Source organism: Polyodon spathula, unplaced genomic scaffold (assembly GCF_017654505.1).
Source record: "Polyodon spathula isolate WHYD16114869_AA unplaced genomic scaffold, ASM1765450v1 scaffolds_72, whole genome shotgun sequence".
Classification (NCBI taxonomy): domain Eukaryota; kingdom Metazoa; phylum Chordata; class Actinopteri; order Acipenseriformes; family Polyodontidae; genus Polyodon; species Polyodon spathula.
Genome location: NW_024471566.1, coordinates 1 through 21550, shown reverse-complemented (window position 1 = coordinate 21550; position 21550 = coordinate 1). Strand labels below are relative to the sequence as shown.

The following is a 21550-nucleotide window of genomic DNA, read 5'->3' as shown; positions in this document are numbered from 1 at the left end:
GGGGATGTTTATTTAAATTTGTTCATACAAAACAAAATTTCCCGTTCCTCTCCAGTGTCTCTAAGATACGAATATACCAGCTTTACATCATTTTTAACGTATTTTCATTTTGTTGATCATTAATGAACATGTTGTGCTGTGGATGTTGTCGAGCGATCGAAAACGAGACATTTTGTGCTTAAAAGTAATAGTCTCGATGAGTCTAAGTTCAAATATATTTTCCTCTAGAGGAATTAAGGCTTTTTGACATCACTGCTGTGTTATGCATTTAATTGCTCAGGATGCAAACAGCCCCCACCCGTCGATAGCAGCGCGCAGCCCGCACCGCCGCGTCTCGCGAGAGCTGCTCCGGGAGCGCCACTCGTGCCCTTGGTACCCTGGCCTCTTGTCTTCTCGCGAGATCTCACTGTGGGTGGCCGGGGCGTTTCACAGACGAAACTTTCACAGGAAAAAAAATAAAAATAAAACCGCTAAAATACACAGAAAGACCCGGGACCGTGAGATACCCGCCACCCACCGGTCTGAAACAACTCCGAGACCCGAGACCGTCAAGGTAACGCCGTTACAAACTAACTAACCGAGGGGGGGCAGGCTGCGTGCGTGTCTGTTTTAAATTATCAGGTACCTGGCCTTAATGCGACAGCATATATTTCTGAAATTAAAGGGCTTGTGCTGATAATTAAGAGCTGCGTTGGGATATTGTTTTAATTTTAGTCCTCTATTAAAGGTAGTGTGGTATTGTGTGGGAGTTATGGGGGTGCGACAGTTTGGGGACTCTCTGCACTGACGCTGCCTGAGGATCCAGTTGAAATTGTCTTGTATTTAAAAAAAACAAAACGGCTGATTCCTTCCTTGTGAATCCGGGAGATCTGATGGTTTAGGAAACAGTAAAGGGACGCATATCTAATTTAGCCTCCTGTGTCCAGGCTATAGCAAGCACATCGATTGACAGTCCAGTTTGTTTACAATACTCATCATGCTCCTGGTACTACAGTTGGGAGAAAATTAATGCCTGAGAGAGAGCAGTATGGGTTAAATGGTCAAAGCTGTTTTCTCAGAATCACTTTTTTTCACAAAGAAACAGTGCACCCTGTATAATGACTAAGTATATTGAATCAAATATACTGATTATTGTAAAATCAGAACCTTTTTTTTAAAATATAAAACTCCCAGGTGTATAACTGATTAATTTACAGATCCAGCTCATACTTGGGTAATGCTCAAAAAAGCAGCACATTTTACCAGCAATAGCTAGAAAATAATTGGGTATACTGTGCGTGTATATAATTGTGAAAATCCATGCTTTTGTCTGTGAATACCTGAAGAAGTGAGTGTTTGTCCCAGCACTTTGGGGTGCACCAGCTCTGTCTGTCTGCTAAACACTCCTATTCATGTTCCTGCAAAGAGCAAGAATCACTGTCATTAAAACAGTCCTGCTGGATTATGTGGTTATCATCATCATCATCATCATTATGATAAACTCTTGTTTGTGTTTGACATGTACAATCCTGCAGCCTTGCTAATATTGCATTCCCCAAAATGCAAATCAGCAGTGTGGGTGGTCCTGATCCTGAGCTAGTGCAGAGCATAGTCTCACAAAAATAGGTTACAAAATTAGACAAAAGATTTGATGAGCTGCTGAAGTTCCTTAAACAGAAAGGCAGAGAACTACTTGTGGAGATGTTTGTAAAAACCGCCCGTGTCTTTTAGTCCTGCAGTCCACTCACCCATCTAACACTGGGATTGAGCTGAAGGGTTTGAAAGCTGTCTGGTTCCTTTTGCATTGGCAGCATACAGACCGAACAGCTTTAACTGGGACTCTCTGTCTTGGCCCCAGTCATGATTGCAGATTGGTCCTCAGCGCTCACGCTCTATGGCAGAGGAAAGTGAGGAGATGAGTGTGCAGCCAGGAGGGTAGGTTAGAGTGGGCTGGTGTCAAACGTCTAACAGCAGAAAAGAACGTCTGTAGGCAGAAGGGAGGGAGAGCTGTCAAGGAATTATACTGACAGGCATGTATGGGAGGTCGGTGACAAGTGATTTTAAAAATGACAATTCTACAGAAAACCTACAACATAATCTATGTGTAACGTGTGGGTGGATATTGTATTGTAGGCTGCAGCGAACAGTTTGAGACCCACTCCAGTGATCCCTGAGAATCTTCATTTTACATTCCCTGTACAAGCTGTGTGTGGTGTACCTCATTAAGCTTGCACTAAAAGCTGGACTGGCTCAAACTGCTTTGCAGTGGGAGTCTTTAATAATAATCTGTTAGACAGGCAGGCAGTCAGTGTCAGTTTTATACTGGGAATGCTGTGAGATTGGGTTTGTGGTGCCGATGGAAATATCCAGTGGATAGACTGACAGACAGGTGTAGGTCAGGTATGTATTCTGTATTCCATTGTCTCTCCTCTCGTCTGTCGGAAAGGTGCTGCAGCAACTAGTGAAAGAAATGCCAGAGAGGAGGAGGAGGAGGAGGAGGAGGGGGAATGACTGTGTACTACCAGTATTACAGGTACTCATGACGCTGAGCTGAGTTGTGCTTTATTGAATTGTATTGTATTGTGTTGTGCTGGCCTACCCTTCACTGTGCTGAATTGAATTGTACTGTGTTGTGTTGGACGCCCCGTCGCCGTGCTGAATTGAATTGTATTGTGTTGTGTTGGCCGCCCCTTCACTGTGCCGAATTGTATTGTCGGCCTCCCTCTCGATGTACTGTAACAGCCGGAAGAGCTCTTCTGTGGAAGAGGGTTAAATGAAGGGCAGTGAAATGAGGCAGCTGCAAGCAACCGGCTGCACAGCCTTTCCAGAGCCCCACCATTCAGAGAGGAGTAGTGCCTTGTGTAACTGGGAGACAGGCTGAGGTTCTATTTGAAGGAACTAAACATGTAGGGGGCATTTACATTGAACTCTGGTGTAAATGACCCGGCTGTATTCTGTGATTCTTCCCCTCAAGTTTCATTACTGGAGATCACAAATAAATTACCATTTCACCGCCACATTGTTTTATGCTTTTGCAGTGGAAGTAATGCAGACCATGCATTTTGTATACTGCTGTATTTTAGGATTGTCTTTATTGAGTTTTGTTTCACTTTACAACCACAGATGTTGTTACTTTAATATTTTCAAACCTGTCTACCTGTGTTATTTAAGTACCTGTGTGCATTTTGTTGCGGCTGTCTGATCCCAGTATAGCAGACAGATTTGTATCTTGGATTCTACGCTTTCCTTTTCTTAGCCACGAACATTCAGTGTCCAGGAGATAGTTCTGGGTTTCATTTCAAGGTGAACCCCACAGTTTGGAAACTAGTGCCATATTTAGACCAGTGCAATGTGCTCAACTGAACTGTGTTGTTTTTGGGCACAATGTGTGTGGGTTTTTTTCTTTTTTTTGTAAATTTCGTATTCTTTAATGCAGCTTCAATTCTTAATAGCGGTTGTTTACTTTTTTGTGGTTCTTCGGTCTTTTGTACCGCCCCACGAAGCCCCCCCTCTGCAGCCCCCTTCCGCGGTGGTGTACGTGCAAAATGCAGAACTGCTTGTGGCGGACGGGGAGGTGGAGAGGTTGTTACGCAGCGTGACGTGACGTGCATTAAACGTCAGAGTATTGCGAGCTAGAGAGGAGGAGACAGTGCGAGAGAGACAGAGAGACAGACGCAAGCCGGGCGATATACCGGCTCTGCCTGTGCCTTCAGAGTACTGGACGAGATCAGTCGGACTTGAAATAAGGTAGGGGAATATTTTTAAATGTTAAAATAACAAGAAAGCTGCCTCGCTAAACTGGGGACTGTGTTATATACAGCGTCACAAACAGAAACCCGGCGTCTGCTTGCTGAGCAGACTTGTAGGGAAAGACCATCACGATTTGTGGTATTATTAAAATGTATTTACAAAACCTATGTTAAATGTTGAGATAAAACATCTGTTTTATTCTAGTACGTTATTATTAATTATTTAGGAGCGATCGTATTGTCTGTTTGTTAGATATCACGACTCGCGTACAAAACTTCTCTCCCGCACGTATGGCTGTTACAGTACTGGAGTGCTGTGGCATTGTTGTAAAATATATCGGCTTCATATAACTAGAGTTGGCTGTACAATAACTGTAACGTTATGGCGTGTTAATATGCATTCATGCTTTATAGGGGTGATGCACACTATTGCAATCTGTAGATTCTGTAGTGTTTTTGTTCCTTTGAATTTGAAATGTGTAGCTTATGAGTGAGGGTCTTGACTGTTGTTAAGCACTTGTGTGGTGCTTGGCATGTGAAAGGCGCTGTATATAAAGTACTGCAGTGTTGGTGTTAGGTGCTCTGCACTGAATGATAAAGGGCGTTCGTCACAGGGTTCAGATGGGTCCGGATAAGGAGCTATTGAAGGCGTTTTTAAGGCAGTTGTTACTGATATAGTCACACTGCGACTCCTATCATGGAGGAATAACTAATCTCTGGGGTCACTTGACAAGCGTAAATTCATATTATTATCAGTATTAATATTTTTTAGCAGTAGTAAAATGTGACTGATAAGCTGCTTGGAACGGTCACTGTTAAATAAAGCTTTGTCTGCTGCAGTTGGTGCAATGCGAGCTTACTGTATAGATCGCAAGCGGCATCAATTATGTGTAAATAAACAACATGTATTTTTATTTAATTTATAAAAACACGATTACTGTTCTATATAACGTATTTTAAAACTGCATATTAATGTTTTATTCCATTTATATGGATTACCTGTAAAACAATAGGATTTTAAAATCAAATATAAACAAGTAGCTATGTTAACGTCAATGAATTATGCAAATGAGTGCCATCGAAGGTTCAAACCATCCTTCGGTAATGTGTTCTGAACCTTCGAAGGTCAAAATGTACCCATCGTTGCAGCCCTGCTTACTGTGCACCCGAGTATTTCACAACTCCTCCGTGTATTTGTCTGTTTATTTAGGGCTTAGGGGGTCAGTAAATGTGCTCGATCAGTTTTCTGGGGATTCGAGGATCTGTCATTATTTGGGCACAACAGTTACACTCTGAAACATAGTGTGTTTTGTTTTTAATTATATTAGGGTTTGATGCTTACCAGGAAATGGAGCAGCAGCACAAAAATGTTATGAAACAAAATGTGTGAAAACTCGAGAGTCCCGGTCAATGCATAATAAGTGTACCCTACCTGAAAGGTAAAAGTGTTTTAACAAAATGGAGAGTTTATCGGTTTTTAAAATAAGAGGCAAGGAATATATGATAGTTTGCTGAAGACCCTCATTAAAACGAGGACTCCCAACTAAACAGAAACAAGCATGCACGGTTTCTTTTCTTAAACTAATTCTGTTAATATTACAAAACTAAAAAGCAACCAAGTAAGGTGCATATATAAAATGTGTGCTTGTGGGTGTGCAGAGCGTAGGATAACCCCCAGTGTCTATCTGAAGTGTCTGAGGCTGGCTGTGGGCTGCATCTGCTGGAAAGCAGTACAACCCTGTGCTAATAGCAGCTACCTGTCACCCCAGTAGATTTACAACATGGGACAATAATTAGTCAGTTGACAGCAATAGAAATGCTACCTGGTTTGATCAGTTAAGAACTTGTTTTTGCTCAGTTTCCTAGTAGCTGATGAGGAGTTAAGATTCAGGTCAGGGACTGCAGTCTTTGCAGTAGTAGTGTTTTATTTTTTTATTTATTTTTTTATCTATCAATCCACACAATGACCAAGTCAATCAAGTAAAATCTAAAACTTCCCTGCAATGGAAGTATTTTAGACAGCATTTCCGTGCCTATGTGGTTTTGTGTGTGAGTCGTGAGGTAATAGTTTTCCCATTATCGGAGAACAATGAGATAATGTGGTTTGAACAGCAGAACAACTTCACTCACACAGGTGAGTCTGTGGTTCATACTTATCCAGCCCTTGTTATTCCTATGTGGAAACAGTGATGTGTTTGCAGATTTTTATCTGAAGACTTATCAATAAACACAGGTTTCTTTTCACCGGTGAAGCCACAGTGCTACACAAGAGCCTGATCCTGTCCTGTTCACTGCCGATGATGACAGACCCACTGAACTCTAGGAGGGTGTCATTATCTCCTCTCCCTCTGCAAAGCAATGGAACAAAGACCAGTTTGAGCTGAAATCACAGACAGTCATGGTCATTTATTTGGGAGCTGCATGTAACCAACCACAGAATACCATGAAAGCAGTATTTCATTTTTAACCTTCTTTAAATCCAGAAGGACCAGGCTGGTGTGGTGAGGTGAAGACACAGGGCTATTTTAGAAAACCTTGCAAGTACTTTTGTTTCCAGAAATAAGTACTAAGAATGCCAGTGTCACTTCTCGTTTGGAAATTCTTTTTGATTGTTCTGCTTTCACAGATCCGCTGGGTGATCATCTGTTTCACCAGTGAGCTGAACTGTTTGTGTGAAAACACTGATAGTTAGTAGTTTTAAAAATAAATACATACTTTTGTAAAAACCCCAAAAATGGGTGGAAAATGATTTAGAGGACCTGAGAAAGTTGACAAGGTGACAGTCTCAACCCTGCATGTTTTAACACATAAGCACAAGCATGTTTGTAGTACATGCAACCAAAAGGATCCATGGTAAAAAAAAAAAAAAAAATGTGCAGATTACCTTACTGCAGTACAAGCTGTCGTTTCCTTGCTAATATAGAACCACTGTAACCTACTATACTGGTACTAACTGGCCAGATCGGTAGCTGATTCTGATTCTAGCACAGTCTCAATTAAACTTTTCAGCATTGGCTCTTGCAGTTCTTCCAATTCGTTGCTCTTTGTTGACTATATGGGGTTACTCTTTTTCATTTCCTTCATTTTCTTTTTCATCTGTTTTGGTTTGGTAATTTCCACATTGGTTGTCACTTTTTACATAGTTTTTTTTTTTTTTTTTTTTTGCAGTCATTTTAACGTTTCAGCCTCTCTAAGTGCTTCAAACGAAAAACCCACCCCTTCAACTCTCTGATTGGTTAAATGTAGTGCCAAGACGTAACACAGCAACACAGCTGTGATGTGGTTCCAATATTTTTTTTCACCCAGCGCACGTAAGTGATCTAGTCCGCTAGCAGTGCAATCAGTCCTCATCGTTAAAGGCACAGAAGCATCTGCAAAACTGGTGGCTCAAGGTTCTTTCAGCTGGGCTGCGACAGCCAGTTAGCTGGACGGCCCGCCCAGTTAAAAAGACCTACGGAGTACCCGGGCTTTCTGTGCGAGTAACAGCAGTGCCGCCCTTCCACCAGACTTATCTGCTGTAGGCATGCGAGTGACTCCCTGTCTTCTGTTTCTGTGTGAAAAAGTGGGGGCTTGATGAAATACTGGCCTCTGTTTTCTATTCACAATGCTTTTATTTTTTGTGTACATTGGTCTGTGTCGTTCATGACTCTGACTGCTGCCTGTGTTTGTTCCTGTAGTTACAGAATGGCACCCCCTGTAGGCGAGTGTGAGGAGGACACCCTGAGGCAGTGCCTGCAAGCGCGCTCCCAGCTGGAGACAGCCATCAACACTGTGACCAGGGCAGAGCTACAGCTGCGCGACAATGCCAGAGAGGTGAGGGATGGGTTCCAGGGTAAGGGGTGTGCTTGTGAACTCCCAGGAAACGAGATGGAATAAATATATCACGATAAAACTCATGCAGCCCCACATGATGAGGTAAACAGTTGTGTGTGTGTGTGTGCGTGGAGGGGGGGGGGGGGGGGTGAGGTTCTCATTTTTAAAGTGTGTTTTGTTTTTGTTTATTTTACACACAATAAGTTTGTTGAATATAAAAATGCATAGAATTGTGGTTGGAAATCTGCCTCTGGGACCATAGCGCAGTATTGAGAGGGGTCTGTTTGTGCATGTGTAAACACACAGAGAGCCTGAGCCCCAGCCCTGCTCAATACAAGCCTGGCATTTCTTCATTTAGTGGATAGCCACTCTGCAGTCATGCTCAATAACTTCTTGTAGTGGGTTTTGGCTGTGGTGTTTTTGTGCGATTGTGTTAATCCTAGTTCTCTGCGGTGTCCAGTGCGAGTTAATCCCAGTCTATCCCTGCCTGAGCTCTGTGTGAAAGGAGTGTTTCCTCACTGAAGTCGCAGGTTTTTAGTAATCTGAGAAACATCCCTCTGCCTTCTGTGTGTGTTTGTATAATCACAAACTAACACCCCTGAGCTGGGGGGTGTGTGTGTGGCCTGGCTAAAGCAGCAGCTGTGTTGGTAATTGCCCCCTCCCATATCATTGCAGTAACACCAGGGTGACATCAGTGAGAAGGAGTCAGGACTGAGCTGAGCCAGTTATCTGTCTGGAGGTGTGGCTCTGGCCCGTTTCATATACCAGCTCATAGCGAGGAGTCAGACGCAGCACTGCAAACAGACAGAGAAATATCTATCACAGGAGACTGCATTCTGCACTGCAGGAAATCTGTTAGGAAACTGCGAACTTTTTTCAATACTGGCTCAGCAAACAGCTGCATACAGCACTGTCAGTAGGTGAAGGCTCAGCTGTGTGTGTGTATTTTAATTAATAGGTCCAGTTGACCATATCTGTTATATCACTTACAGTTGGACCCTGTCTTTTGTTGTAGTTGGGTGGAGGGAAGTGAGGGAGTGAGGCAAGCTTTGTTTTGACTCCCTGCAGTATAGTGACTGTTATTTTCTTATGTGCAGGTGAAGTCCCAGCTCCACAGCTGTATCAGCCGGCACCTGGAGTTCCTGCGCTCTCGTGAGGTCTGGCTGCTCGAGCAAATCGAAGTCATCCAGCACCTCAAAGAGGAGTCCCTGCAGCAGCAGCTACAGCAGCTCCACTGGGTGAGTGAGTCTCACTAAACTGATCTATACTGTACTGTATGGCTGGAGCAGCTCCACTGGGTGAGCCCTGCACTGATCCACACTGTACTTTAGTCTGTTGTTCAGAACAGACTGTCCCCTGTGTCTGTTTTAGTTAGTGTCTAACTGTCCTCTATCTCTGTCTGTTTCAGCTCCTGGGTCAGTTCAATGTTGTGGTTCAGCAGCTGGAGAGTTCTAACAGCAACAGCCTGGCCAACCAGATCACCAGCTGCCTGGAGAAGTAAGTGTTGCTCGCTGGCTCTGTCTTTGAGAGGCTAGCTGGCTGGCTCTCTGTGTGATTCTTACAAAGACCACACATTGGAAAAAGGCATCATGTTTTAGTGCCTTTTTTAATTTAATTTAATTTAATTTTTTAAATAAATTTAAGTTGTTTTAAATGAGAGCTCTTAATGCAGAGATATAACATTTAGCCACAACTGTCCAGGTAGTTGTGATCCATCATAACCATGTAAACCTGCAGTTAATGAAAGGTCTGCAGAATGATACCCCCTGCCTCCCTCCCTCCACAGATTGTCCAGTCTGAGCCTGAACCCTGAGGAGACCCCTGAGATGAGTTTCCAGGCTGACGCCCGCTCTCTGCGCCAGGCAATCACCTCCTTCGGGACCATCGCCACTGAGGTACGATGCACTGGTGACACGATGCGCTTCACAATCAGCAGGTCAAGATGTGACGTGCATCTCCATACATGTTGGTCCTGTTGGGCTACTTGTGTGATGTATGATCCTATAATGATAGAATGTTTTGTTAAAAGACACAAGACAGGGAGAGTAATGTATTCATACCAACTATGAAATCCCCTGCTAAGTCACACGTCACTCTTCCATATATTTGGAGAACCGCTTTAACATTATTTAGGTTGTTATTGAAAATGTCACCTCTCCTGACAATCACCGTAAACGCCTCCCTGAATTAGGTGACTTAGAAAAAAGTTAAGATCCACCTACATTTCAGCAAGTAGTCTGTTTATTGTAAGTCTTTATTCTCAAAGCATTCCCATGATTCTAGGTAATGCCCTCTGCTTGTGTGTGTAGTCTAGATACGCAGGTTCCCATGAGATAAAATGATTTGTATTTTGCAACAAGTTAAAAGGGTGTTCTGTTCCACTTCAGTGTTTTATTAAACACAGAAGGATCAAACGACTTATTTTTTGTATTGTAGTCTAGTTTATAATTTTTGTTCAGCTGAACTCTGTGTAGGGATGTAGGACCTGTAGCCTGTAGCAGTGTGTCTTCTGTGCTTCTGAACCCTGTTTTATGTTTTGTGTCTTCAGGAGATGGAGTGCCTGCCAGCGGCTCACAGTCCTCCAAAGAGTTCTGGGCCTTTCCTGAATGCCTGGCTTCTGCAGAGCTGCCCTTTGGCACCGCAGCAGCACAGCGCGGTAAGAACACCCTTCTGTTTACATCGTCAGAGTAGTACCAGCCTTGCGCGCGTGCACACACACGGTTTACAGCATCACAACACTCACACACAGACACTTGGTGTAGATCCTCACAGCAGTACTATTTCTCCTATCTGTGCCCTGCAGAGAGCCGAGCCGCTTGCAGATTGGCTGCTGGGAAGCCGCCCTGTGACAGCGTGCCCTACTGGTTACCAGTCAAGCACTGACACCCAGGACTGGCTGCTGAAGGCGGGGGAGAGGGGACAGGTGAGCTGGGGGAATAATGCAGAGGGAGGGGGGAAGAGGGTGGAACTGAAGATGAGGGAGTGTGGGGGGCAGGGTGAGTTGATGGGACAAGTGGGCGTTATCCAGTTGCAAGCAAACTTGGTAAGGGCATTCTTTGCGCAAGTTATTAAGAGTAGCTGAATCTGGGATGTGTGGAGTTATCACTGAATACTGAATGGCATGTAGAAATATTGTACAAAGTTACAGTTCTTCTTGGTGTCTTCAAAAATATTGTTAGAGTGGCTGTAATTTTGTAAACTATTGTAAACTGCTGTGTGACGTGTATCCCTCAATGACTGAGTCCTTCCCACCCGGGGGGTCGTTCCCCCACCTTTGGCACACTTCAATTTCGATGCAGCCTGGGGCCAGCTTCGTGACCTGGAGGCCTGGCTGCTGCAGGACAGAGCGCCCCCTAGGGACCGCACCCTGAGTGATGTCAGCAGCAGCTCTGCGCTGTCCATAGAGAAGGTAGAAGATTCAGAGCTAAACGACAGCGAAGAGGAGGAGAGAGAGAAGAGTAGCAACAGTGTGGACCTCAGTGACTGGCTCATCACCCCCAGTGCAGGAGACATGAACTACACACGCAGCAGCAGCACCCCCACTGGAGAAACTGAGAATAACAGCAAGAACCAACAAGCACTCGTCAGTGACCTCTTCAGACCTTTCCACGAGACCTTCTCCTCCAGTGATTGGTTGCATAAGACTGAAGGGAGGTGTGGCTCCTGCTGCATCCCCAAGACCGTAGCAATTGAGATTGAGAACCTGGGGAACCTCAAGTGTCTGAAGCAGAGCCCCTCCTCTCCCACTATGGGCCAGGCCTGGCTTCTGCAGCAGCAGGCTCCTCCTCCAATCAGAGTGGAGCAGGTGTGCAAGGCCAACGAGCCGTGCAAGAGTTTCTCGGAGTGTGTGTGCGAGGAGAACTGCGGCAAGGAGGCTCTGCAATCCTGGCTGCTCAAGCAGGAGGGGCGAGACAAGAACGGGATGCCTGCTGCCGCTGACAAGAACGGGAGTAACCCCAACCACGTGGGGGCCCTGCTGGACAGCTGGCTGCACCCCAGCAGGAAGGAGGCCCCCTCCCCCTCATCCCCTCTCTCTACCTGGGTCTGCCCCTCCACACAGGGCCAGGAGAAGGCCAGTCGAGAGGAGCAGAGCTCGGAGTCAAAGAACCCCTTCCACAGCCCCATGAGCTCCCAGTGCTGGCTGCAGCCCCACTTCCAGCCCCATTCTACTCTCCCCGCAGAGCAGAGCCCCTTCCACACCGCCCTGCGCACAGAGAGCTGGGTCCTACCCCAGTCACACTCCCTCTCCCAACCCCAGCCTGAGAAGCACAGCCACTCCGACACAGCGGCTCCAGAGGAGGACAAGTGGCTGCTCCGCAAGAAAGCTCATGTGAGTGCATAGTCTGTCCATCTTTGAGTCTCTCTGTCTTGGATAAGTTTTTTAGTTTGTGTGTTTTATTTTTGCACTTTAATGAATCAGATGAGGGAGAATTGCAGACAGGATCAGAGACTGACACAGCTCTGCGAGGGAGAGCGCACCTCATCGTGTCCGCTTGCCATTCAGTCCTGGGCCTCTCCTTAATACAAGTGGAGACTGGTGTTTTTTTGGGGGGGGTTGGTTGTGTATTACATTAATGTATTAGTTGCAACCTCGCCAACATTGTTTAACTTGACTTCTGGGAAACCCAGTACTCCAAAGCTGGAAGCTTGATTTCGCATGCTGCTGCCTAGCCCCTTAATTAACTTGTTTAGTTGAGGGTTGCTGTGTTTTTTTTTGTTTGTTTTGTTTTGTTTTTATTATTTATTTTTATTTTTTTGTTTCTGTTTTGAAGTTCATCCTGTTTCTGTTAGAAACGATGCCTTCTGTGTTTGATTTCAGGAGCGATATGGACTGCCTTCGGTCTGCGACCTCTTTGCCTGCATGAAACTCAAAGTAGACAAAGAGCAGTGGCTGTACAGGACACCTATACAGGTGAGCGGGTACACTGGTTCTTCAGTGGCACTCTTGAGATACAGAATCAAGCTGCAGCTTCATGTGAACATGGGAAAGTAACGTGCTGCTTAGCTTTTAATGCTTTATGTAGTTAGGCTTCAAACTGTTTGCAGTGGGTCTGAAGATAATTTTAACATAAAAATAACTATCAGTAAAAATCCCTATTAGATTAGTTGACTAATGTCAACGTTGTGTTCTTGTTGTGTTTTTTTTTTTTTTTTTTTTAAACTAGTAAACTAAAACTATAGTTTTTAGACCCTTGAAAAATAAAATGTCAGACTGACTCTTCCTGTGTTGCATTGCAGATGTGAGATACCCCAGGAAACCATCCTGCTAAGATTTGGGGAGATTCGTGCGTGCCACCTCCTAATGAAGAGCCACTCGATCGCTGCTCAACGAACACGTTTACCCATTGCCGTCTCCTTCTCTCGCTTCTCTGTCAAACTCGTCTTCCTCCGCCTCTCTGTGTCTGTCTGTCTGTCTCTGGGCTGCAATATCTCCTTTCCTACTTGGTGTAATGATCTGTAGCTCTAAGCCGGAGGAACAGGACTGACCCTGCTGCATTGTGTTCCCAAACCAAGGGTCCAAGTCCAGATAACAAAGGGGGGTGGGGGACTTAACCAGAAGGGGAGCACAGTGGTAGTTGACTCCAGTCCAGCAGTATCACCTGCAATTCAGGGTTGTGTTTCAAACATAAACTGAATGTTGTGTGTCCTGTGTTGTTGCTGTGGACAAATTGCACATTTAATACCTTTACTGTGGAGTGGGTGATTTGCCAACAGGAGGAATATATAGACCTCTGTCTTATACATGACAAATCTCTAGTATCTAGTATGTGGACTGGAAAACAACGCAGACTGACAATCTGACTGGTCTGAGACTTGAGTCGTCAGGCTAGAGATGTGTACACCAGGTTTTAATAAGGAACTGGTTGGAACAAAGCCAGGAAAGACCATTTGTGAGGGGAGGGGTTGAGAACCACAGTACAATGAAACTGAAGGGCAGTCGGCCCCGGCTTGTACACAAAGGACCAAGTCCAGTCCAGTTTTTCTGTGTTAACTGCTTTTTTCTTTTCTCTGTCACCAGAGATGATTTATTAACAGCCACACTGGGCTCTAATACAAAAAACAAAATTATAGTTTCAGGGCCCATAGTACTGAAACGACCGTCTTTCGAGATTCTTCTGTAGATTTTTTTATTTTATTTTTTTTTGGAAATGTGTGTGATTTCAGGTTGATGCTGTGTTTTTACTTTTCTTTTAATTTTGCTTTTAATTCTAGTTTGAATTTCCAGCCGATGCCGTCAGACTGCCACTGTGGTTATTGGTTCAGTAGGGCTGTGAAACTCTGGCATGCATTCACTGTTCTCTTTGCAATCACAGAGTGGACCAATCTACCTGCACTGATATCCCATGTGGCACGAAAGCTGTGTAATTGACCGTGGAAAACAGGTCAGTTACCTTGCAGGTAAAGCCAACTGCAAGCATATTGGTGCTTTAATGAAATGAGGAACAACATGTTTTTGAGTAAGAATTTTAGTGTTTCGGATGCTGTGTTGTGCACGTTGGGCATAGCAAACCTCCAGAGAGCAGCGCTCTAGGGGGATTACTGCTCTCTCTAGGAACCAGACTGACGAGCTCCCTCGTGATCAAGGATTATTGTAACTTGCTGATACAACGCAATGCCGAAACTGTGACCACTGGAGTGTTTTCCTGGTTTTAATTCAGTGAAGCATTGTTTCAGTATTATCTGTTGCCACAGTATATAGTCCTGATTTGTCTACGCAGCAGAGTGGTCGTTTTTGTGTAATCTTTGTCCTGTTGTGTTTAACTAGCTGAGTCAGTCTCCCTGCTGTGACCCAAACACTGGGTGGTGAGCACAAGATCTGCAGTGCAGTGTCACTTCAGCTCAACACTTTGCTGCAGTCAGTTTGTTTAGATGAATGGATATTCCTGTTGCACCTCTAAACTCTTCCTAGTCTTTGAAACAGTCATATCTGTTCATTGAGGTGTGAGGAGCAGTATTTTTGCCTTGATTATTTTATTTGAGGGGTTATTCCCTCCTTATTTCATATTTCTTTGGTGTAAAGTGTGCAGCAAAGTACTGAGCTGCCAGCCCCTCCTTTCCTCTGTCTGAAATGTGCTTTATCTTCCTATATAGAATAAAACCTTTATATATTATATTGCATATTCATGTTTTAACAGCTGTAATCTAGGCATATATATTAAACTAAAACACTGAACTGAATCAATACCTACATGCTTTTCTTATCTGCTTTATGAAAAAATAAAAATAACATCAAGCTCACCTCTCATAAAATGCATCTGTTTTAAAGAATGCTGATGTCTACTTTGCAATATATGTGGTTACAAATTGACAGGTCTGGTTTTTGCAGATCTGTTGAAAAGCATGCTGTGTTTAATGTTTTACAACAGCAGATAAGTCCAATCTTGAGTTAACACACAGCACTTTGACACGGACTCCACCCTGTTCTAGAGTTCATTTCAGCAATAAACAGCGCTCTGTGCGTGCTGCACTTTAGCCCCAGATACTTTCATTATTGTGTTGATCCCTCAACTCCCCCCCCCCCCCCAAGTTTGGAAAAGGAATTCGGCACTATATGGGAGTCAATGCAGAGTCCTGATAAACACTAGTGAAAAGCCTGTGTTTGTGTACATGTAGTATATTTGAGTAAAGCCAGCGTGATAGTAAAGAGATTGAAACAAAAGCACAGGAGAAAAAAAAGTTGATCAGTTTATTTTGTTTCCTGCTATGGGGGTTCAAGTGTCTTTTCATAGTTAGATACAGTTCCTCCTCCTCTATAAAAAGGAAGACACACAAGCAAGCCAATGTGGTACAGAAATGTGACTGAACACTAATGGGGGAGATTCTAAACACACAATCACAGCCACAACCATGTGTTTTTAGACCATTCTTTTAGATCACACAGGCAGTTCTCTACTTACAGTCAAGGTCCAGGTTTAATGAGTATCTTTTTGAATGATAACAGAAGGAGAAGAGGCTGTGACACAAGACAGGCTGCTCCACAAGCCTCGTTCAAACCATTACAGCTCCTCTGTCTGTTTACTGCAGCGGCAGCACTTGAAAGTGTCCCGATATTTACATCGTCATCGTAAAGTCCAGAGCAGGAATGGAAACAAACCCCTTTGAGGTGAGAGATGGTACACCCTGGCCAGTCAGTGGGTGTGCAGGTGGAGAATGATCCAATCTGGTCGCAATGGGGGTTGTGTGACAGAAGGTTCCAGCATTAGAGGGACTGGCGGGGGGAGCTGCCCCTCATGTGTTCCCAGTTGTTGTAGAGAGAGTAGAGTCCTGTAAGCGCCAGACCCATCAACCCCCCACGGGCCATGCCTCGCAGACCACCTGACAGACACACACGGTTAATCAGCAGCATCCCCCAATATAACCTACTATGAAGAAATGCATTAAGCCTTTAAAACCACACATTTTATTAGCATTTGTATTTGTTTTTTTTTGTTTTTTTTTTTTTTTTAAGATAAAGTGTGGCTACCTCCAACTATGTTGAGTGTGTTTCATTCACTTGCACTCTGTGTGACAGACCCCCTGACACAGCAGAGTGCAAGAGAATGAAGCACACTTGGAAACATTCAATTGAGACACCACCTTTGACAGCCCATCACAAGACACTAAACCCCTGTATAGTAAGACCTTTGTACTCAGGAGTGCCAAAAAAAATGCTGGATCTCAAACTAAAACAAGAGGGGAGTGAGACAGAGCTCCTGTGTCTGTAGCAGGCAAGGTCACCCTCACTTGAGAGAGATCAGTTAAACACGTCACTGCACACCGCTGATAAGAAAGGGGAACAGAAAGCCTGCACACTTGAGCCCTGGCCTTCTCACAGTAGGAATAAAGCCGTTTACAGCAGCTTTCATTCCACTGAACTGAAATATAATAATTGTCCTGAGTCTAATTAAACACGCAAAGGGCATGAGCAGGCAGGAGGCAGGAAGCAGTTTAACATTGTGCTGCTGCGCTGCTCAAAACCAACAGTCACTGAGTAAGTGCAGAGCCATTAACTCAGCTCAGCTCAACTCAAATCCTCACTGACTAAAGCGTTTCTGTACTCTGACAGGTTTAATCATGACAGAGAGTTTAAAGTCACAGATGACCCACTGACAGACACACACGTATGCATCCACGCACACAGAGAAACAGACAGACATCACTCAAGCTGCGCCCCCTCTCTATGACAGGACATTTCTGTAACTGCACTTCATCCTAAACCAAGCAGCAGGTGCTTTCCCATTCACTAGAAACAAAACAAACACTGCGGCGGAGTCACGCTGCTCCTCTTGGATCAAAACCCCTGGAGATCCCAGTCAGGTGCTGGGAATCCTCCCACTCTGCCCGATAGGGGAACCCCAGGTAAGAGCACACGGAGAGAGTTTTATGTGCACAGAGACAGGGTCAACTGGACATATTAACGTTAAATAATCTGGTTTTAATTATATATATATATATATTTTTTTTTTAACACTAACACAGTGGAAATTAATACGCTGAATTCAGCGATTAGAGCCAAAACAAAATGCAGGTTCAAATAGAATCAGGTGAGATCAATGCACGTCGTTTGTTAACTCAGTCAAGATACGAGGGTAAAAAGAAACAACTTCCTTTGGGAATTAGTGTCTGAAAGCAAATCGGCTAAAAAATATGTTTAAAAGGGACATCACGTGATAAAAAATAAAACCCCAAAACGAGAAGCCATATTTATAATGCAGAAACCAGTCTTCAGCTCTCCAGGCCAGTCACAGAACATCGACTTACTTTCTAATAAACAACTAAAGGCACGTGGGTCCATTTGTACTGCAATTCATTATCAAGGACGTTTGAAACTTTGACCAGTGAACACTGTCACGCTCTCAGTGGTGGTATCTGCTGCATGTTAGTTTGTACAGACGTTCCCGTGACTGGCCTGAAATGCACTGGACCCTGAACACTCCAGTCCAGATGCCACTGCCTCAGAGACAGAGATCAGCAGACAAGGCAAAGACTGCCTTCTACAAACAAACACGTCTTGTGACTCAGCATCAGTCTTCAAGGTCTCTGCACTGCAGTGCAGTCTGTACCACTGTAAATGTTTGATTTCCCTTTCACCTGGCATTTCTTTCTTTGACCCTTCTCCTCCTCTCACCTGTGGATTTGTACAGCACTCCAGTCAGTGTCCCGGCTGCCACAGTGTTGAGATCATCCTCTGCTCCCCGCGTCTTCTCAATGATCACCCCGAACGCACTGTACAGCAGAGCTGCAGAGAATATACAGGGACTGATCAACCACATTCAGAAAAGAACGAATCGGAATATATAACATACTGCACAGGAGAGCCGTGTGCTCACGCAGACACACAGTATTAAAAACCTGAATTACAATACGCATCACCCTGAACGCACTGTAAAGAGCTGCACACACTCACAGTGTGTATGATCAGAGACTCACCCAGCGATCCCAGGGTGTTAGCCCACGCTGCCCCTTGTCGTGTCACCAGGTTCAGGATTCTGAGGAATAAACACAGGCAGGATTGAGAGGCATTGAAATCAACAGCTCCTTGAGCAACGCAAGAGAGACTGTCCTACAGAAGGAGGAGGATGGCCAGACAATACAAGTCGCTTCTCCTAGGGTAGGGGGCACCTTGAGGCACAGCCCCAGTGAGGTGCACTACTCTCACAGTAGGTAAAACACACAGCCCAGCGTTCTCAGCACTAATTCACTACCCTCAATGTTTCACAACGTTTACTATGTGCAAGTCAAATGGCGAAATAACAAGCTAGCACTGTATTTAACTGTCAACTCTCAGCCTCTTATGAAACCTATCTTAAGAACGTGTGATGTAATCACTAGCATGGTATGCTCAGGGGTCCACAGAAGAACAGGAGGAATTCAGAACACCATGTTGTACTTCAGGGCAGTGCCCTGTACTGTCCCAGCTGTGTTTAAGCCTGCACACTTCACAGTGCTGCGGACGTGATCTTATGAGACTCCACAGTGCCTGGGCACAGAACAGGGACTTTGCACTCGACTATCTGACCGTGCTTATGAGTGCTGACCATGACCTCCTACACCTCCTAACAGCTGTGTCAACACTGCGATAGCAGGGGTCAGGACTGACAGAGGACTCACAACGCCAACACAAGTTGAATCAACAAAGTACCTTCTTCACCAAGTAGCTGAAATCAAGTGTTTAGATTGTGTTGCTTTGCTCACAGTGAAGATTGCTCTTTAAAAGAGTTCCCTTGTGTTTCATAGCAGAAAGAGAGAGAAATGGACTGTCTACTTTGTGAACATTAAAGATCGCAGTATCATATTATCCTTCCTTTCCTACACGGCCCTTCACTGTTAAGCTATCTAACTTACTCATCCTGTTATCAGTAAACCACACTGCTGGGCTGATCTGCAGTGAAACACAGTGCTGCTGCTGACTGACTGATTAAAATGTAAAATGCAGACAGGACTGCAACCCTGCACCATCTGCTGGAGAGGGAATGGAACCAGCAGCTCTCTGGCACCCCCAGTGGTGAAGAGCAGAATGAGAGAATAAATGGAACCAGCAGCTCTCTGGCACCCCCAGTGGTGAAGAGCAGAATGAGAGAATAAATGGAACCAGCAGCTCTCTGGCACCCCCAGTGGTGAAGAGCAGAATGAGAGAATAAAAATAAATAAGAAAAAGTAACAAAAGACTGCCATCTGCTGGAGAGAAACAGAACAGACAGCACAGAAGGAAAAAAATGCACAGTACCAACAGGAGGGGGCGGTGTTTCTTTTTGAGGGGATACTCACTGCACGTTTCGTGGTTTGGACCAGGCCATGTCCCGAGTCTCTGTCAGGCCGAGCCGGAGTCCGTTCACAGCTCCGAATGCAGCGCCTGCGAGGGGAGGGGGGGGTAACAGGGAGAGGGGGAAAGAAAAAAAACAAGAGATTGCTAACATTATCCCAGTGGCTTTTATACTAAAATACATCTTTCGCGTCTGCCCAAACATAATCAAAATAATAATGATTTAAAAAGTACCAGTGTAAAAAACTAACTACCCACCTGTCCCACCTCTGATGAGCTCCCCCTCCCCACCCCCAAAACAGACACAGAGAAAAAAGCAGTAGTGTGTGTGTCTGTGTGTGTGTGTGTGTGTTTGTTGCTTGCTTGCCTGGTTACCTGTCATGCAGCACCCCCCGATGGTGAAGAAGGCCAGCTCGAAGCGTCCTCGCGTCTTACTGGCTCCTGTTGGCAGGATGAACTCCTCGCCATCCTGAAACACCAATCAAACAGCACTACTGAAACACAAGTACATGCAACTGTGCCCTTTGTTGTACTGGAGGCTTTGTTAAACTCAGAGTCCATGATTCACGACAGCACAGCCGAGACTGACTGTGTTACATCTTGGCTCAGCTGAGCTTGAAATTATTGAGAAATACTACAAGAAACTGAACTGATTGCATGCCAGACTTTTTGACTAGACATCTTTCTCAATGTCTTCAACAGACTTGCAATTGGACTAAGGTCCCCTGAACTTTTTCCACACAGGTCAAGGTAAAATAACTCTTAGTCTGCTAGTGAAGGCGAAGAAAAATACCTCCTCTATCCACAATAGATTTTTCCAAGTCCCTGAAATAATTTAATTAGTTATGGTAGGGAAGGCTTTTTGCAAAGCTACTTAGTGCTGCCTGTCCAGCCAATTATAAAACACTAAGCCACATAGTACAGTGCAGGGACGAACATGTTTTGTTTTTTTCATTTTTGAATATTCTTTCAAAATGTAAAGTAACTCTTTCAATATGAATTATCTGGGGGAAAAAGGTATAATTGCAGTGAAAGAAAAACATTACTTTGGAGCTTAGTGGCTGTGTGAATAATAATAATAATAATAATAATAATAATAATAATACTGCCGCCGGGGTCGGGGTCTCCTTACCTGCACCAGGTAACGGGGGTCCACATTGAGATAAGGGGAGAGGGGGCTCATTCCTGTCACTGCAGAGAGAGAGAGAGAAATTTACAAAACCAAAAAGTAGTCTTACCATTAGTCAAGCATTATTTTTAAATAGGGCATTTCAGGTTTTTAAAAGCTAGTTGTAGATATCTCTGAAATGCATTTTAGGTGCTTCTTGTAGACTTATCAGTATAACAAACACACATTAAAAAAAAGAAACAAGGTTTGCATTTCTGCTTTGCTGTTCAGAAAAAAACAGTGTCCAGAAATCAGCTGTAACTAGCCCTGGATCGTGTACACACACCGGTAAGCCCAGGACGTGTGCGCTTTGCGGCCCGGTGTAGTTGCAGGGAGAAGGGAGCGCTATGGAAGAAGGCTGTATAGGCAGCAGCATTCACCCAGGACTGAGTGAACATCACCGAGAGGCGCATTCCTGATCATTTAACTGCCTGCTGACTCTGTGACTTTTCGCCGGTTGTGCCTCTGCAACTATCCCCCACAAAAAAGCCTTCCCTTCACCACGACGCCGGCACTGCTACTTACACGGCACCCCGGCTAGCTCCGTATTTGAATACTCTGGGGTCCCCCCTCCAAAGAGACTCCCGAATCCGGCTCTGGGCCCCGAACCGCCTGCTCCAGATGTGTTATCCATCGCTCTGCTGTTTGTGTATCAGAACCGGGACCAATCGAACCGGAGAAAGATGAAGAATTGAAAATACGGTCTGTAGTGATACTATGACAGTGTGGTGGACCGTGCGTGTTACTCAATTAATATTTCCGAGTGATGACAGGGAAATCTTCATAAAACTCGATCTTACACGTATTCACTGGCACATTGCCCCGCCGATATTACTCTATCGAAAATATTAATACAATGGTATATATTGTAGTATATGGTAACAGACCCTATATTTCCACCCTCTCCGTTCCCTGCTGCTGACCTCCACAGTACTGTCGTTAAGCAAAGCACTCCCGTGATTACGTCATGCTCTCCGCAACAGGCGTAAAAAGGGCCAGGGGGGGTCGGCGCCATCTTGTGCACGGCAGGTTCGTTCCTCCGGATGAAACTCTTATTTGCGGTTCTGTTCATTATTAACAGCATGCAGGCTGTATCCG

At 44.7% G+C, this 21550-nt stretch overlaps 2 protein-coding genes across 5 annotated transcripts; one reads left to right on the top strand and one right to left on the bottom strand.

Moving 5' to 3' along the window:
* Positions 1-312: 312 nt before the first annotated feature.
* On the top strand, positions 313-14780 carry LOC121308003 (nuclear receptor coactivator 4-like). Of its 3 annotated transcripts, none has more exons than XM_041240290.1 (10): positions 313-553; positions 7406-7541; positions 8639-8779; positions 8950-9038; positions 9328-9436; positions 10090-10197; positions 10345-10464; positions 10804-11871; positions 12361-12453; positions 12780-14780. In XM_041240290.1, the coding sequence occupies exons 2-10, from the start codon at positions 7413-7415 to the stop codon at positions 12783-12785; spliced, it is 1863 nt and encodes a 620-aa protein (XP_041096224.1). In that variant the 5' UTR covers positions 313-553; positions 7406-7412; the 3' UTR covers positions 12786-14780. The 3 variants fall into 3 exon arrangements, with proteins under 3 accessions (XP_041096224.1, XP_041096226.1, XP_041096225.1); XM_041240292.1 differs by lacking the exon at positions 313-553 and adding an exon at positions 3591-3726; XM_041240291.1 differs by lacking the exon at positions 313-553 and adding an exon at positions 7006-7039.
* Positions 14781-15202: 422 nt separating this feature from the next.
* LOC121308004 (mitochondrial import inner membrane translocase subunit Tim23) lies at positions 15203-21404 on the bottom strand. 2 transcript variants are annotated; one of them, XM_041240296.1, is made up of 7 exons: positions 20978-21404; positions 20417-20475; positions 19660-19753; positions 19290-19374; positions 17952-18010; positions 17650-17760; positions 15203-15857 (listed from the first exon to the last, which is right to left on the bottom strand). In XM_041240296.1, the coding sequence occupies exons 1-7, from the start codon at positions 21084-21086 to the stop codon at positions 15742-15744; spliced, it is 633 nt and encodes a 210-aa protein (XP_041096230.1). In that variant the 5' UTR covers positions 21087-21404; the 3' UTR covers positions 15203-15741. The 2 variants fall into 2 exon arrangements, with proteins under 2 accessions (XP_041096230.1, XP_041096231.1); XM_041240297.1 differs by having other exon boundaries at positions 21340-21383.
* Positions 21405-21550: the final 146 nt, after the last annotated feature.

Bases quoted from the DNA above. Each gene is read 5' to 3' on its own strand.
- LOC121308004 (XM_041240296.1), bottom strand. From the start codon at position 21,086: ATGGATAACACATCTGGAGCAGGCGGTTCGGGGCCCAGAGCCGGATTC. The intron at 20,476-20,977 runs GTAAGTAGCAGT...CTCTCTCTGCAG, and splicing joins GGAGCTAGCCGGGGTGCCGT to TGACAGGAATGAGCCCCCTC. The intron at 18,011-19,289 runs GTGAGTATCCCC...TTTATTCCTCAG, and splicing joins TCCAAACCACGAAACGTGCA to AATCCTGAACCTGGTGACAC.
- LOC121308003 (XM_041240290.1), top strand. From the start codon at position 7,413: ATGGCACCCCCTGTAGGCGAGTGTGAGGAGGACACCCTGAGGCAGTGC. The intron at 7,542-8,638 runs GTGAGGGATGGG...TCTTATGTGCAG, and splicing joins TGCGCGACAATGCCAGAGAG to GTGAAGTCCCAGCTCCACAG. The intron at 11,872-12,360 runs GTGAGTGCATAG...GTTTGATTTCAG, and splicing joins TGCTCCGCAAGAAAGCTCAT to GAGCGATATGGACTGCCTTC.